The 17,947-nt window shown below is 36.0% G+C and overlaps 1 protein-coding gene across 3 annotated transcripts in view; it reads left to right on the top strand.

Moving 5' to 3' along the window:
• The window catches only part of col16a1 (collagen, type XVI, alpha 1), a 68,710-nt gene extending 51,206 nt beyond the window's left edge, over nt 1-17,504 (top strand). For all 3 annotated transcript variants that reach the window (XM_058753591.1, XM_058753590.1, XM_058753588.1), the window contains 26 exons: nt 106-147; nt 2,826-2,903; nt 3,971-4,015; nt 4,947-4,991; nt 6,695-6,748; nt 6,832-6,885; nt 7,008-7,061; nt 7,554-7,598; nt 7,970-8,023; nt 8,338-8,373; nt 8,560-8,622; nt 8,895-8,966; nt 9,091-9,144; nt 9,322-9,366; nt 9,579-9,623; nt 10,036-10,089; nt 10,587-10,640; nt 11,183-11,233; nt 11,322-11,411; nt 11,528-11,563; nt 12,044-12,088; nt 14,205-14,402; nt 14,688-14,751; nt 15,078-15,254; nt 15,347-15,424; nt 15,522-17,504. In XM_058753591.1, the coding sequence (XP_058609574.1) occupies nt 106-147; nt 2,826-2,903; nt 3,971-4,015; nt 4,947-4,991; nt 6,695-6,748; nt 6,832-6,885; nt 7,008-7,061; nt 7,554-7,598; nt 7,970-8,023; nt 8,338-8,373; nt 8,560-8,622; nt 8,895-8,966; nt 9,091-9,144; nt 9,322-9,366; nt 9,579-9,623; nt 10,036-10,089; nt 10,587-10,640; nt 11,183-11,233; nt 11,322-11,411; nt 11,528-11,563; nt 12,044-12,088; nt 14,205-14,402; nt 14,688-14,751; nt 15,078-15,254; nt 15,347-15,424; nt 15,522-15,718 (1,830 nt within the window). In that variant the 3' untranslated portion in view covers nt 15,719-17,504. The remainder of the gene's footprint in view (nt 1-105; nt 148-2,825; nt 2,904-3,970; nt 4,016-4,946; nt 4,992-6,694; nt 6,749-6,831; nt 6,886-7,007; nt 7,062-7,553; nt 7,599-7,969; nt 8,024-8,337; nt 8,374-8,559; nt 8,623-8,894; nt 8,967-9,090; nt 9,145-9,321; nt 9,367-9,578; nt 9,624-10,035; nt 10,090-10,586; nt 10,641-11,182; nt 11,234-11,321; nt 11,412-11,527; nt 11,564-12,043; nt 12,089-14,204; nt 14,403-14,687; nt 14,752-15,077; nt 15,255-15,346; nt 15,425-15,521) is intronic.
• Nucleotides 17,505-17,947: the final 443 nt, after the last annotated feature.

Below are 17,947 nucleotides of genomic sequence, written 5' to 3'. Positions count from 1 at the left end.
CACTTGTTTTATGCTTTCTGTTTGGCATGCTGTTTGATTTCTACAGTAGTTTTACGCATGCTAGAACATACTAAACCTACTAAATCTCTATGATCAACTTTACAGTGCCAAGAGAAGCTGCAGAGGGAAGAAACACCAAGTGTGCCTGTACGTTTGTGGACCGATTGGTTAATGCTCCTTTTACCCTCACATTAAACAGTGATAGGGAAGCTTCCCAAGCTACAAGCTACTCATAATGTTAAATAGTTAAACTACAGTAATAGCTATTTAAATTCAAGCTATTTAAGTGAGTAAATATATCACTTGATAGTATTTTTTTCTTTTTTTAATTCTGCATTTATCTGTATTTATCTGGTACAAAAATGATGAGGATCTCAATCATGATAACAGAATTAAAAACACAAACATGTTTAATAAAAAAAAATTATATTAGTACTTTAAAGTTAATATTTAAAAGTAAAATATTTAGTTAAATGTTGCTAAATATTTTACTTAAAATGATTCAGGCTGTTATAAAAAATGTTTATATGTATGTATGTATCAGTCCCTCCAGTTTTTCGCGATTATGCGATCGCTGAATACAATGCAAAATAAGCAAAATGTCGCATTTTTTTGTGATCCTGCATAATTCGTCATTTAACCGCAAAATAATCGCAAAAATAAATAAATAAAAGACCTCACATAACATAAAATTATAATCATCTAACTTAATTATTTTACGTTACGTGGATTCAGATGTTGTTCACGTGTAAAACTTCGTAACGCCATTGGATCATCAAGCTCTCAGTGAAACCTCGTAACTTCACCCGCCTCCATTCAGATTGACGCGCCGCGCACAGCCTGGAGGAGACACATCTCGGCTTTTTCGCAATGAAAGGGTAAATAAATAACTGATGTTTGAATAGTACAGCGTTTTCTTTACTCAAACACTACGTCTGTAAAGGCTATGTTTTTGTGTGCTTGAAGAGCGGAGAAGAAGTAGGTTATTTGCAGTCTAGCCAATATACAATGTACGTTTTAAATATCCTGTGCATAAACGCTTAATTTGAGATTTTGACCAAGTGTATTAAACAACAAGAAAAACTAAGCGCCCATATAGCTACAATAAACGTCATATAACCTGTAAAAGTTGATGAAAGCATATATTGCGATGCACTTACTGCCTCAGATAACAGTTAATAATGTCTAATGACACTCCATCTCCGTCATTCGCTGGTCAAAAACTTTGTTAACTCCATTTGAACTTGAATTTCATATAATGTTAAGTGCATTAAGTGCACACTGATCAGTAAAGTCTGATACAATACCAACGCTGACGACGCAGTGTTGTTTAATTATTTAATTTTGTCCCTTTCTATTTTTTATATATCAATATATCAGAATTTATTAAGAGACCATACCAAATGTATGAATTGGATTTACAAGCAGTATGTACAGCTACAATACTTATTTGTTAATGTTTACATAGGTAAGGTGGAAAAAGGGTCCTAAGGTTGTTTTAAAAGTTAAAATGTTTCAGAATTGTTTTGTTTGTTATTTGTGAATATTGCAGTAGCCCCTCACTGCAGAATAAAGATCCAGGGGGCGGGGTTGGATCCACATCCAGGGGGTGGAGATGGGTAGGTTTAGGGATCAGGGGGTGGAGACAGGTAGGTTTAGGTAAATGTAAGGTGGGAGGAGTTGGATCTAGATCCAACCACACCCCCTGGATCTTTTGTTCTGCAGTGAGGACCATCTTGAATATTGTGCATCTAACACAATACATAATCTGCACGTTTAATAAACTCCAGCTGGTTCAAAATCGCATGTGATTAATCGTGCATCCCTATGGGGACACTTAATTTCCAGCGATATCGTCTACATGATTGCACAAATACTATTAGAACTGTACTGAGCTGGATGATGACATCACTGAATTCAGTAATGAAATACCTTTAACTGAAAATTGAGTGTTTACTATTGTCCTTCTGCACTACCGACACACTATTTTCCTATTTGATACTGTAAAGCTGCTTTGACACAATCTGTATTGTTAAAAGCACTATATAAATAAAGGTGACTTCACTTGAGTTAATCTGGTAAATGTGATATCATAATTTAAAAGAATAAAAAAAAATCGCAAATTTGTCACAAATTTATGGAAATTACCACCACAAAATCAGTAATTTTGATCGCAAAAATCACACAAAAAAATCGTGAAATCCTGGAGGGACTGATGTATGTGTGTGTGTATATATATATATATATATATTTCTATTTATTTAAAATACATTTATTTCATACTAAGTATACTTCAAATACATTAACATATTTATTGACTTATCACTTAAGACTTACTAATATAAAAATATAATTAAACTTTATTTGGAGTATTTATTTATTGCACACTGCACATTTCTTGATATTATGCCTAAAATGTGTTTTAATATCACTATTAATAAGGATCGTACGAGCTCTGTATAATATCAGTCTTCACTCTTTAGATGCAAGATATTTAAAGTGTACCTGAAGTATACTTGCAGTATTTCCAGTTTAGCACAATCAAATATACTTCAGTATATCTTTAGTTGGACTTCAGCACTACTTCTGCATAAAATTATAGCAGACTTTATGTATACCAGTTTAGTATACTAAAAGTACAATTGCAGGGTATTTTTATTAAACAATGTAAATGTATTTGTATTATGCAAAGCACAAAATAAATGCATCTCAAATACATTTTAGTACACATTTTTTCACTAGGGGAGCTACTGTCATGGTATTAAAAGTGTTATTATTTGTGAATTTCCTGATTGCAACCCTTCATGTCTGCTCAATGTTTTTAGACGAGTAACAGTGGTCAGTGCGTTGGTGCACCAGGGATGCCTGGATTCCCAGGGACCCCAGGGGTCAAAGGAGAGCCGGTGAGAGACCTTGCTGAGTTTCATTACTACCAGTGCCTATTAGAGAGGATACAAGAGCTCTGTTGCTGCTTAACTGTTGCAAAGCTAACAGCACAATACTTAAATATTATAAGCCAATATACTGTATATATAGCACACTCAAATTATATTATTCTACCCTCAATTCTATCCCATATTTGTGTTATCAGAGGCTTAGGAATAATCTGAAAAGGTGGTGAACACATTTATAAAACCTTATCATCTTGGCTCATGACTATTAATTATGTGATGTAATGTTTGTCCAGTTGTCCTAACTGATTTGCTGGAAGACAAGTAGGTGGGCGCTAGGCATAATAGGATTACTTCACACCGCCTTCACGTTCATTCAGTCCACTGCTGATGCAACCGGTTGCCAGAGACTTCTGCCTGGTCTTAGTCATCGTCGTCAGCTACTATTTATTTCAAAACAGAATCAAAACAAACATTTTGATTCAGCATAGAACTTGCTCCACATATAGATAAATGTGGCCATAACATTGTTTTCCACATCTGAAGTGGTATTTAGGTATATTTACACAGACTCTTTAGAGGTGGTGTGAATGCATTTACACTGCAGTTAGAATTGCATAAATAATGCTATGAGATTAATGGGTTTTAAATGGGTTTAGAAATTAATATTGAAGTAGCTGATTTGTTCAGAAATGAAGCAAGTTACTGCCCTTATGAATGGGTCACTGAATCATTGGTTCACTTGATTCGTTCAAAAACATGGATTTATTCAGCAATGAAACAGCTGGGTTTATCACCCAGAAATCACAACTGTTCTTTTGGGGCTTTGTTTGAATCTATTTAGGTTGGCAAAATTGAGCAAAAACAAACAATATTATAACATAATATTAACTGTTCATTGAACTGCTATAAATTTAACACATTTTATATGTGTGTGTGTATATATATATATATGTATGTATATATATATATATATATATATATATATAATATATTATTATATAGCCCCAGTTATAATGCTATATGCTATATAGCCCCAGTTATAATGCTATATGCTATATAACTTGTCTCTGTTGTAGGGTCCTAGAGGTGAGCGAGGACCTTCTGGTCTTCCAGGAACCCCGGTAGGTGTCTATGTTGCTTTGCATGTTATGCTCCAGATTGTCTCCTAAAAGGTCATTTCTGGCAGGATTGCCTTTTTAGACTTCTTTTCTTAGAAACTGAGACAGAGTGACCCCAGATGGCTTTCAGAGTACAGTCTATATCATATAGAGACAAACCAAAGCTGAGCCCTTCTTTCAGAAGTGAACTGTTCTGCATGACTTCATTTAGTCACTAGCATTTAATCCCACAGTGCATTGTTTGTTTGCACAATCTATTTTCTTTTAGGTTCAGTGTTTTCAGTTAGAATGGACCAAAAAGGAAAGAACAGTGTATTTATTAATCTTTGCTGTGAGGTTAGAGAGGCCCCTACTGTTTTGGCTCAGAATTGCATAATGCTTTCCAAAATAGTCCCAAATCTGCATCTAACCTGATTTCAACATGGAAAGAGAGTTGAGACTTTGTGCCCATTTAAAATTGTGTGCACTGGCTGAGGAGGATTCTTTTTTTTTTTTTTTTTTTGGAAAGAGATTAATTCTTTTTGTTTTCTATTTGTTTTCACTTTTTGATTTCAAGAATATCAAGTACAAAGGATTCCAGGTCGCTAACCTCAACTCTCAATAGAGTATTTGTATCAATTACTACTCTGAAAACCAAAAGCAACAAACTCACTGGATCCCATTGAATGCTGATCGTGATCCACTTAGTGTTGTGCAGTGGACCACATAAATAGTTTTCCGGTGTTCAGTTCTGTTGATTAGTACAGTTTCGTCACACTTTGCTAGTACCAAGTATTCAGAACCAAGTAAAACAGGTTGCATGACTATGAGAAACGAAGAGGAATTTTGGGATGCATGTGTGACAGGATTGCTTTTGTTTGTTTGTTTCTTGTTTTTGTCCATTATGAAGGAATATATTTCTAACTGTTGCTCTCTTATTATCATTCTTTTATAGGGCAATATTGGTTTCCCTGGTCCTCAGGGGCCTCCTGGACTGTCTGTAAGTCAAAGCATGCCAACTCACGATCAGCTCAGACAAACACCGTAGATGTTTAATTACCTCAGAAAACCAGCACATCCTCTCTCATGCACCACAATGAAAGCCATGACAGAGAAATAAAACTGTACTGTTGTAGTGCTTGTTCAATTATCTCTCCATAGCCATTGTGTATGTGCTGCTGACAGGTTATTTTGCAGCGCCTTGAACGGCATGTTTTAGCAGAGGTTTGAGCTTACTGATGAATTGAGTCTGAGCCAGAATGGATTTTATTTTAATGTTGTCCAGGTTTATGCTTTGTGAGCTTTATCTGACTTTCTTTAATTTGCTTCAATCGAATCTGTTTGAAACAACAAACTCAGCGGCGAAGATTTTGTGCAGTTTTTTTTTTCTTTTCCTATTAGCATGGAAAAACAGAAAATAAAGATTTACAGTAGGCCAATGTTTTCCGACTTGAAATTTTCTGTGGAATTGATCCGCTAATAGAATGATATATAACTGAACCGCTGAGGAGACTGTGCAGTCAGCAAGATTCAGGAAAATAACAGAAGGACATTGACAAAAAAGACAGCAAGTGGAGGGGTACTTTTTTCTTTTTTTCTTATTATTTAAAGATGAAGCCAAATACTCCCTCTTCTATTTCCATTTAATGTGCAGAGACAACTGGAAGTGAGCTGTTATTAAGTTCCTGAAGAGTCTAAACACTGGCTCTGTGACAATTTCACAAGCTTGTTTGTTGGAGTGGTCCGACATGTCGAAGTCTGGCTCGACCAGAGAAGGGTGTTTAGAACGGACTGCTTTCATTAATGATTCTTAAATTAAATTAAAGTTAAACCAGTGAGATCAAATCCACCTGATAGACATGGAAATTCATTTGAATGATATAACACGCAAGAAGCAGATCTGAGGCTTTTAAACCTGCTGCCGGCAACTCTTCAATTCATTATTATTTATGCAGTTTTATTTTTCTGAAGGGAAGGTCTTTATGATGTTGAAATCCATTTGTCCTTGACCTTGCTGAAAAATCCTCACAAAAAAAAGTTTTCTTCCCACAGGGTGCAAATTTACTTAGTTTTTCTCAATCGATTTTAACGATGGACAATGCATTTAGAAAAAGTAAAATATTATTAGTATGAGAACAGTCTGTCTGGGAATATTATTTCGTTACTGTTTCGATCTCTGTGTTAACTGCTTGAAGAGCATTGACCTTCATTTAGGGAAATGTATCAAATCGATTAAGTAAAATCTGTAAACCGTTAAGTGATGTATCTATGCAGGATGCATTTACTGACGGATTATCCTATATGAGATTCAACTCAGGTCCTTGCCTTTTTCATTATGCATGCAGTAGCTAATAGGCATGTTTTGTCCCATGACTATAAAGGTAAAAACAATAAAAAAAAATAACTCTGCATCATTTGTCTGTTCCTGGAATACAGATGGCAGGAAAGAAAGATTCATTAATTCATTCCCTTACGTTCAGCCTTCACTTAGAAAATACATTCCAGGCTTTGGAAGGTGTATTAACTGTTTTGTTTTGCTGTTAAGATCACAATGATGTGAATGCAAGGCTGTAAAAACAAGTATTCTTTATCAAGAAATTTTATAATTTAATATAGTATTTCTTTTGCATATGGCAAATAGATATAAAATGCTTTTATTTGCATTTTTGATGGCTGTGTCGCTAATGCCTTTTTTAATCATAGGGTCAACAAGGTCAAAGAGGGACAGATGGACTTCCAGGACAGAAAGGTGAACAGGTGAGTAACTCAAGAATATATACTAAAAAGAAGCCCATGACAGTTTGCTATATTATTGAGGTACTTTTATTATTTCCACAAAGGGTCCACCAGGAAATTCTGGCTATCCTGGATCCATGGGACCTCCTGGACTTCCTGTAAGTGGTAGTAACATTTTGCCCAATTGACCAGATGCAGAAAAGAAAATCAGAAATTAATGTTTTGTGCTAAATGTTTGATTGGTGGGTTAAAATCATTATGCTTTTTTTTTTTTTTCCAGGGCCTTAAAGGAGAGCGTGGCAGTCCAGGAACCGCAGGGCAGAAAGGAGATTCGGTAAGAATGCACTCTTTAAATAATGTTAAACTTCTAGTATCCAGATCATCCATTTTTAATGGGATCTGACTATTTTATGTCATTTATTTGATCAAAATACAGTAAAACAGTTATTTTGTGAAATAATACAACACATAAAATATATTAAAATAGAAAACCGTTATTAAAAAAAATAATAAATTCCTGTAATGGCAAAGCTGAATTTTCAAAAGAACAGCATTTATTTAAAATAAAGGTCTTTTTAACAAAATAAAAGTGTAATTTTGATCAATTTGCTGAATAAAAGTAGTAAAAGTGTCGTTGCTGAATAAAAGTATTCTTTACTGACTCCAAACTTTTGAATGGGGATGTACTTATTACACAAAAAATCACATACTTTCCAAACCACCTCAACCTTTTATTTTGACTCTCCTTTGGGGGTCCAAGCCACACAGCAGCATTCACACAGGAAATCTTATAATGTTTTTGAAACTTTGCACTGTTTTTATATAGGGTCCACCGGGATCTCCAGGTTATCATGGACCAGTCGGCCCTGCAGTGAGTAAACATCCAGTTTTAATGCCTTTATTTTTTTCTGCTTCACGTATATAGACTCTTACCCGAGGTCATGACCCTCAACTGCACTTCACTACTTTTATCATTGGCTTTTTCAAAACAAATCCTTATGCTTATCTTGGATGGCTGATAATCATGCACGGTATATATGTTAGAAGCCAGATTCCCTTTTGTATTCTCTTTGTGAGTAATAGCTCTCAGATCAAACAAACAAGCTTCAAACGTTTTGTAGATTCATTGTGAAATTGTTTTTGTTCTTTCCTTTGATTGTATTTCTAACTAAGATTCAACATTGTTCTCAAAAACTGTGAGAGTTTGTGTTGTTAAAAAACATATGCTTGCTTGACTGGCAGGGTCCTAAAGGGGAATCTGGAACAGCGGGACCCGTGGGACCAAAAGGAGATCAGGTTACGGATATATTGACAGCAATTGTTCTCTTATGTTTCTATATATGTCATATCTCTTGATATCACATTCTCATGATACCTTATTCTTTGATATTACACTATGTAGAGCAAGATGTTCTGTTTGCGTCTTCAAATTTACAAGCCCAAGATCTAAGAAGTGTGCTAAACATATACCTGTTTTTTTCCCTGGAAAATAAATATTTATAACATTGTGTATTTGCTCAATAAATTCCCAGGTGGAACATCTTCATTTTGTTGTTATGATTACAATTTGCAGTGCGCATAATAACAGTTCTTGCGTCTTTTGTTTACAGGGCTTCCAAGGATCCCAAGGATTCCCAGGACAACCGGTGGGACTTCAGTCGTCTTTCAGTCATAATTTCCCTACTGTTTCAAGCTAAAAAATATCACATTATTGAATTGAAATGGATTCCAAAATGCAATTAATTTTGACTTTAATTCTGAAATAAGCCTCATTTCTCCGAATATGCTAATGGAACAAACCAGATGTCTTAATGTTGCCTTCATGTCTCCAGGGTCCTCCAGGTTTCCCAGGAAAAGCAGGTTCTCCGGGCCCTCCGGGACCACAAGCTGAAAAGGCAAGTGACAGTCCTATAATGCCTGAACATGCATTGATAAATGAAATTATACAACATAGTGACATTCCTCATTCATGCTGGAAATAAATCCTTACATGAGCATTGACATTTGATAAACGGCTCATCATTTGCATTCATATGCATCATCGCTTATGGTCACTTTCACAAACAAGCGCTCTGACATACCATCCTTTAGTCATGAAATGGCTTGACTTGTGGAGTTTAGATGCTTCTCTATCATGCACTCACCCTTACTTTATCTACTCCCTTAGGGTGGTTCTGGAGTTCAGGGCCCACAGGGGCCCACAGGTCCCCCAGGATCTCCCGGGTCCCCAGGCATGCCTGTGAGTCTCAGAATCCTCTGGATAGACACCTTTTATAGCAGACATTCAGCCTATCTAGTGTCTGTACACAATTAAAACTTTCACAAAGTAATCATATTGTTTTGCATTTTGTCTTTGTTTAAAGGGACCAGCTGGAATGGAAGGACTTGATGGCAAAGATGGAAAATCAGGTTTAAGGGTCAGAAAAGATAAATATACTATAACTATAACCACACATATTTTATTATTTTATATATATATATATATATATATATATATATATATATATAATTTGTGTATATATGTGCATCTCCATTTCTATCTTATTTTCAGTTTTTACTATTTCTAACTGTGTTTTATTCTCACAATTAAACAGGGTGAACCAGGAGTGCCTGGCCCTGCTGGACCCAGGGGAATGCCGGTATTAACCGTGACATATTTTCTTTCTTCGTTTTCACTTTCCAAGTTCTTTGTAGATTTTATCAGTGACACATGAATACCAAAATCAACAGTTGGAACAAAGACTGAAACAAAGAACAAAGTCAACTTTAATTAGGCATCTCCAAGGAGGAGCTTGACTTGACTTTTCTCTGATTGGAAAAGGCTTACTTGAATAACTGTTTCTCATTCCAGGGTTTCAAGGGCATCAAAGGACACACAGGTCTCCCAGGAATGAAAGTACGAGGCTGAGTTTCATAGCCTTGTCATTATTTCTATTTGAAATATGTAGTGCATAGATGAATAAAAAATGACTATTTCCATTGATCCTGTCTTTAAAGCCTGTAATGTTTTTGATGTTCAAATACTTTCTCTTAATGAGCAAAGACAACTACAAAAGTAATATTGCATTTTCATATTGTTCTGTGTGTCTGAATTGCTCTACATGCAAACTTTGAGCTCAGTCTGTGGTGTACGTTTGGAACAAGACAGTTTGCTTTCTCAAACAATGGGAAAACTTTTTGGACACAATCATTATTTTTCCAAATCCATTTGGCACTTCCAATGATGCAGAAATTATACACAACAGTCTGCATTTTTACATATCTCTGTCTTTTAATCTACATCACCCACTCTTCATTGGTATCTGTAGGGAGATAGAGGACCTCAGGGACCTGCTGGAGCAGCGGGAAGGCCTGGTCTTGAGGTAAGATGTCTTCTGTTAGATATATTACCACTGAACCTTTACATGTGCTATAGATTTCAGACAATGAAAGAATGCTTTGAAAATAGGTTTCTGCAACCTTAGACCAGTAACATACTTCATTTAAGTAAGCAAACACAGATGCAAATACTTGGCTAACGTACTGCAAGAGTGTGATCCCATTGTACACACCTAATGTGTGTCGTCAATTTACTGTGGCAGTAACAAACCTCAATACTCAAGGGTGAGATAGAGTTAGCTTTTTTCTCTGTTCTATACACAGAGTAGAGATAAAGAGACATACTTATGTTTATAATATCTAATATGTTCAGAAATATTCTCTTTAAACAGTTGCTCTTCTAGTAGGAAGACAGTTAACACTTAGTCTATAATATAATATTACATGGTTTTCCTTGCGACAATGCTGAGAACTCATATTTGCATTGTGCTTTATATTGCGATCTGGTCTTGATAAGTAAAAAATTGTACGAACATTTCAGGGTGATTCTGGTCCTCCTGGACCACAAGGACCACCTGGAGCTCCAGGACATATGGTAAGTATTTAAAAAAAAATCTTGTAATCTCCACCTTTCTTTAGTTTGTACATATACATTACCATTAAACAGTTTGGGGTTGGTAAGATTTTTTTAGTCTCTTATGCACACCAAGTCTGCATTAATTTGATCAAGAGAACAGTAATATTGTGAAATGGTATTACAATTTAAAATAGCTGTTTTCTATTTGAATATATTTTAAAAAGTAATTTATTTCTGTGATGGCAAAGCCAAATTTTCAGCAGTCATTATTCCAGTCTCCAGTGTCACATGACCCTTCAGAAATCATAGGGGGACAGTTGTTATTTCAGGATTTTTGATGAATAGAAAGAGTAAAAATAAATAAAATGATTTATTTGAAATAGAAATATTCTGAAACATTGTAAATGTCTTTATTTCATTTTTGATCAATTTAATGCATCCTTGCTGAATAAAACTATTAATTTCTTTAAAATGAGGAATTTTACTGACCTCAAATTTTTGAATGGTAGATAACCCCATTGAGAATATGATAAATTAACACTTCCACTGGAAATTCTTAGGGTGCTGCTGGATCTTCAGGCTCACCGGGACCAATTGGGCCACCTGGAGTGGTGAGCAAAAGTCTTCTAAAACACATAATATCTCAGAGATGTTTTTAATGGTTTGAATGCTTTACTGTATCTTCTTGTTCGTTATCAGGGCATTAAGGGAGACAAAGGTGAGGCAGGAGAGAGAGGACAGTCTGGATTACCTGGCCCACCAGGGCTCCCAGGACATCCAGGGCTGATGGTCAGTACCTAAAGTTGGTTAACCATAATATTTATATAAGTAAATATTTATAGTATCTAATTACATTATTCTTTTAAACCTTTTCTGTCCGTTTTTTTGTTTTTTTTTTTCTGTAGGGTGAACCAGGAAATGATGGAGCAGCAGGTAAAGATGTAAGTATCTCCTTTGACTGGCTCCTGTATACAACTTTTATGCACAATATGCAACTGCAAAAATCTGTCTGATTAAGCCTTAATTCCAAAGAACCTGTCTCCACTTTGGTCTGAAAAAGTGTTTATTTGATCGTTGGATATTTTAACACTCCTAAATTACTTTTATTTGGACATGCACAGATGAAAATTTATAATCAGTTACAGTTCATTTTATTTTTAAATTAGGTGTTTACACAGCACAAACTTCTGAATAACAAAGTTAACTTCTAGCTGTCATATTTGGAATTCTTAAAACTGGAATTTTGGCTTTATTGGATTATTAAAATCCGGTTAAAGCAATTATATTGAAACATTCATAATCAAAATAAGACCAAATTCTGGTTGATATAGCAATGTGTTTGCACATAGACCCAAAGATAATTACCGCAAAACTTCTACTATTTGTCCCAGTTTCACTCATGTAATTATTTGTAACTGCAGGGAGCCCCAGGCCTGCCAGGAGAATCTGGTCTACAGGGACAGAAGGTAAGATGCATTGTTTTTACATCTCTGTTATAATGTCTTTGCACCATTGAACGCTGACATCTTTTCACATGCATTTGAATACATCTTATTCAGGCATAAGACTTTTCCCCTCCCATCGATGCATGCTCAATACATCCTGTTAGTTATTGTGCTTACATTTGTTCAATGAAGTTGTCAGGTGGCTCCCATCTGCAATCACAAGAGCATGTTGTCTAACCTCACTTTGCCTTCACTCTTTTGTTTTTTCCACCCTCATCTGCCACAGTAACCTGTTTGAACACCACTCTCAGCTTACATAGTGACACCATTATGCTCCATAATGAAGCCATTGAGGAGCCTCTATCTGTCACTGTGACAGGACAGCATTGTCAGGCTTTTGAAGTTTAGGCGAGAATGAGATGAGAGCAGTGCTTTTCCCTCGACCCATTAGCAGAAGCCCTTAAATGTGTAAACAAGTGACTTGCTCTATATAGACTGCTACATGTACAACATTAGTGTTGGGAATGCTACTAGAAACTGTACAGTATTAAAACTATCCTACCTTACAATCCGTTAACAAAAAGTAGCTAGCTATATTGAAGATATTTTGGGGGGCAGTGTTTTTTTTTTTTTTTTTTAAATATGCAACTAATAGCATTAGTTAATTTGCATTTTAAATTAGACAACACTGTAATTTATATAAGTAAACTGAAAGCATAACAATAAACTGCATTAACTAAATATATATCCACAAAAAAAGTAGATATGAAATGCAGAGTGAAAGAAACCAATATTTGTTTGTTTTAGGCCATTTTCTAAATTAGCCATGAATTTTAGTGGGGGAAAAATAAATAAATAAATACGTGCTCAGCTGCAGTGTAGAACTGTGAACTGAAACTTTTAAGTATCTTGCTTAACTTAAATTAAAACATAAAACAAATATTGATATTAGATGGAACAAATGAATGTAAGAAATGTTGCCTTTGCAACTAAATAAAATATGTTTATAGGTACGTACTAAAGGTATGAAAACTGGAATAAAAAAAAATATTTTAAAAAGTTATAGAAATATTTCATTTAAAAAAGATACAATTAAGTAATTAAAAAAAAAAAACAGAACTACAAAAACCTAAATAAAACCTTAAATTGAAAAATAAAAAAACGAATTCAAAATATTAGTAACTACGATAATAGCATATTAATAATGCTAAAATAGTGCTCAGCTACTTCAATACAGTGTGACACTTCAATACTTCAGTACAATACTTCAATACAGTGTAAATTAATACAAAATAAAATAAAATGAATAAAAACATGTTGAATATCCAGAGGTGTTTCTGCAGAATTTATGCGTTATTCTTTACAGGCCACTTCATAAATCCAGACAAAATTCCCATTAAACTGGGGCTAACAACAGTAACATAAGTTTACTATAGTACAGTATGCATACTGTAAGTTGAAATGAGTTTACATGGGTAATATGGACCTTTTTAAGGAAACAATGGCATTTTTCATTAAATGTGAATAAAAATGAAGCTGCAAGGGAACAGAACATTGTTCTTTGTAATTGTAAGATACAGAACCATGGCATACAAAACAATACATTGTACATTCATTCATTCATTCATTCATTGTACGAACAGAATCATGGCATATACAATACATTGTATTGTCACATCCACATTTTCTCCACAAAATGTTGATTTTTTTCCCCCAATGTTTTCAAAGCAAAGACAGGCTACAATACAAGTCATTAAAGCTATCCCTCACCCGTCTGCAGTCTACCCTGACTAAGCAGCATTGATTAATCAATACCTAATTTACAAAAATAGTTATAAAAACATACATAACCAGCAGAGGGCTTTTCGGTAGAAAATCACAATTGAATGCAAACCAGAATTAAATTATAAGCAACAACTTTAGCATTCACTGCATTCATACATGTCACCCTTATCATTGAAGAAGTAGATGGGATGGACCTTGAAGGTTTTATTTTGTGGACTGTATAGTGCTGAGCATGAGTTTCTATATAAAGCCTATTATGCGGTGCTATTACAGGGATCATTGAGTAGCCTGTGGTCATTGTCCTAGAATCACCTGTGTAGTAAATCACAGCTGCTCCTTTGATCCTATCCAGGGCGAAGCAGGAGTTGCAGGGCAAAGGGGACCCCCGGGAGAGCGCGGACGTCCCGGCCCACCAGGAGGAGGCTTTGGTTTTGGCTCCAAAGGACCAGAAGGGATCATAGGACCAGTCGGACCCCGTGGCGAGAGGGGAGGCAATGGTTCACCTGGACCAGCTGGTGCCCCCGGACCACCAGGAATCCCAGGGAATGATGTGAGGCTTTTTCACTGGTGGTACACAGCCTGGCTGAAAGAGTTTATTAACTGACAGAAACAGTTAATGCCGCCTACAGTATCTGCTTTAAGAATCAATGTTTGTTTTTTATTTTCCTTATCCACCATATTTTTGAACATGAGAGTGGACATTTATAAATAAATTAGGCTTATGTTGTCATGCGCGTCCAGTTATTTTTAATGGATGATGGATAAGATATCTTGTTTTGCAGAATAGTAGATATATATTAGTTTTTAAACTTCACATTGTATCTATTTTTTCCAGGCTGTTGTAAACTATGATGACTTAAGGTCCTTCATCAGGCAGCAGGTCATAAAGATCTTTGACGGTGAGTGAACTTTTGTAACCAGACATATCTGGAAGCATTAAATCTTTATTTCTGAATGTTCCAATTTTACAGAGAAGGAGTCTTAAGATGATTTAATTAATTTCCCAGCCCCCACAAAACTTCACATCAGTCTTTAAGGCCCTTTAGTATCTTTTAAAGCAATAATCTGAGTTAAATACAAGTTAAAATACATGTTAAAATCAGTTTGTAAAATAAAAAAAAAATGTTGACAATTTTGCACTTATAATGGAATTCTATGGGGCAAGTGTACAATTTTAATAATTATTATTTATTTAGGTTGGTTTTAAGTTCATTTGTTCCTGCAGAGCGTATGGGCTACTACATGTCCCGAATGCAGATGCCTGTAGAGATGGTTTCATCCCCTGGTCGACCAGGACCCCCAGGGAAAGATGGAAATCCAGGCATGCCAGGTCCCCCAGGGATACCGGGCCGCTCCGGGCAGATTGGCCGCGAAGGAAGACAAGGGCCCATGGGTCCACCCGGTAAGAGGAACTAATGTGCTAATGTTTCCTACAGCAGTCTGATGTTCCATTTGCCCAGTCTTCCACATGAATGCTTTCATATGTGTCCCCAGGTGCCCCTGGTGTAAAGGGAGAGAAAGGAGATAAGGGTGTAGGAGAGATGGGAGACAGCGGCCCTCCGGGTGCTCCAGGTCTGACTCCAAGTTTTCAAACCCAGTTTTAAAGTGGAAGTAATTTTTCCAACTTTGTGGTATTTATTCTATTGTAATTTCCTTCCGTTCCTCTCAGGTGTTCCTGGTCCTCCTGGTTATGGTAAATTGGGACCACCAGGTCCTTCTGGTCAGCAGGGCATCCCCGGTATTCCTGGACCTCCGGGACCATCTGGAACAAAGGGCAAGGATGGTCGTTGTCACCCGTCGGACTGTATGAGTATGCCTGTGGAGTACAATCCCAAGGGCCCACTTCCCAAAGGTCCCATGTACTAGAAAGTGGTTTAAGAGAAGAAAAAGTTGGAGGATGGTACCCATTGATTGACATTCTCACAGTTACCTACCTGTACCTGCTAAGGCTTCTGAGAAGATCCATGGAGAACCAAAGAACTGATGTCATTTCCTTTTCACATGTTGCCAAAACACTGGTTCACCACCAATGGGGACATTTATAAGTTATCGTCTGCTGATGAACCAGTGAAGAAAGGCTAAGCATTAACTTACACCACTACAATTTGGTGCAACATCCCAAACTTGAGTGCCTTCACCCCTAAATACTTGCCCATAATGCCACTTGCATCATTTCTGAGTTTGTGTTTTACAATTATAGACTTCTAGATCCCTGGACATGTAAGGTGTTGACAGTCATTACTGGTGCCCAGATTTATTCAGCATTCAACATTTTTCATTTCTTTACCAGCCCCCATAAAAGGTATGGTTTCCATCTGACACTTCACACCAGTCTGCAAGGTTCTTTATTAAATATTAAAGCAATATTCAAGTTAAATACAAGTTAAAATTATCCATGGCATGCTGTTGATTCATGCAGGAATAATTTTGACTCATACCTCAGTTTGTGAAAAAAATGTTACAACATTATTTTTTAATTGTTGATTTTTTTTTTTTCAAAATGATGTATGAACCAAAACGATTTTCTGCCGAAAATGCCACAGATGCTGTTGCTAGGGCTTGTATTGAATCTGGAATGTTTCTTTAATAATATCTTTGTGAGGGGGTTGTTTTGGCAGCTGCTAATTTTGCTATTTAACTGCTTTAGCAAAGACAATGTGGCATAAATATCCATCTGTTTCCAGTGAATAATTCCTTCCACAGTGTGAGCCGTTTAATATGAAATAGTTAGAGGTTATCATTAGGCATAGATACAGTTACCTAATTAATTATTTTAATTATTCAAAATGAACATCCCCAAGGGCTTGTGTTGTACATATTCATATTTGTATGTAATGGCTTTTTGTACTTTTTTTGAAAAAAAAAAAATTGACATCAGCATGGCAGCCCTTTTTATGGTCGTCTCAGATATTTTGGAATAATTTTATAAGCTCTAAACAAATGGATGTTTTGTAAAGGTAGGTTTTATATGCAATTTTGGGTTAGAAAGCAATTTTGTGATGTATCACGGGACGGAAAGAGATTTTATTTTTATAAGAATATTTCAGTGACACCTAACTCTCGATGAGCTCTGTGATGACATCTCCTCCTCCACCACTCTGGACTCTTAAACTTGAATTTCCTTTGATATACTGTACCACTTGCAGCTGGACCATCACGTGCTTCTAGAACACTCTAATCTCAAATATGCTTTGCTAGTCATCCTAAACATCCGAACCCAACCTTCACAGTTCAGTCATCTCTAAAGCAAACAGCATTTCACTGATTCTCTGCTGCGTCAGCCAGTCTGATGCTTTTACGCTCTGCACTTTATCCTCTCGCTGTCGCTCCCTCGGTCTGTATGTGTATGTGTGTGTGTGTGTGAGTGTGTGTGAAGATAGCGAGGAAGACTCTATCTATATTGGGAGGATAGCTGAAAAGTTTTTTTAGCAGAGCCATTCACAGTTCTCAAATTATGCAGTTTTCATGAAGTGAACGTTACAAGCATGTCAATTTCAGATCGGCCTTTCAACCTCTTTTTAGCCAAGCTTTAAGAAAATCTCCCCTATCATCATGCATCTCATCATAGCGCTATTTGTAAGTAAAGTCATTTGTGTGCAAATTTTTTTCTTTGAAGAAACTTAAGAGAAGCAATAAAAGTTTTGAAAGCAGAGTTCTCTATGGACTCGTTCACTTGTCAGTCCCTAAACAACATATCTATATATCTATCTTCGGTTTGTAACAATAGCAACAGTTTTGTATTCACAAAGGATGACTGAAATGTCTTGAAATTGAACTCAAGGGTACAGAGTTTCTGGTTAAATTTTCAACACTTTGTAAATAACAGCATATATGATGGTGAGGGTGGTGGTTTGGAAATAGAAATAAGATTGCTTATACTGAAAAGGGGCAACAATGTTGTAACCTATAGTGATCAGAATATGAATCAGCAGTGTAATGTGAGAAACATGAGTTGTGTCCCAAATGGTGTACTATGCATTATGTCTTCTACCATCTGGTGCAGGAGTTTTCAAACATGGGTCCTAATAATATTTTATACTTTCTTAGCTTTTAAATTTTAGGATGGGGTCCCTCACACAAGGATGATCCTGTCCT

Source organism: Onychostoma macrolepis, chromosome 19 (assembly GCF_012432095.1).
Source record: "Onychostoma macrolepis isolate SWU-2019 chromosome 19, ASM1243209v1, whole genome shotgun sequence".
Lineage (NCBI taxonomy): Eukaryota > Metazoa > Chordata > Actinopteri > Cypriniformes > Cyprinidae > Onychostoma > Onychostoma macrolepis.
This window is presented reverse-complemented; position numbering and strand designations above follow the sequence as displayed.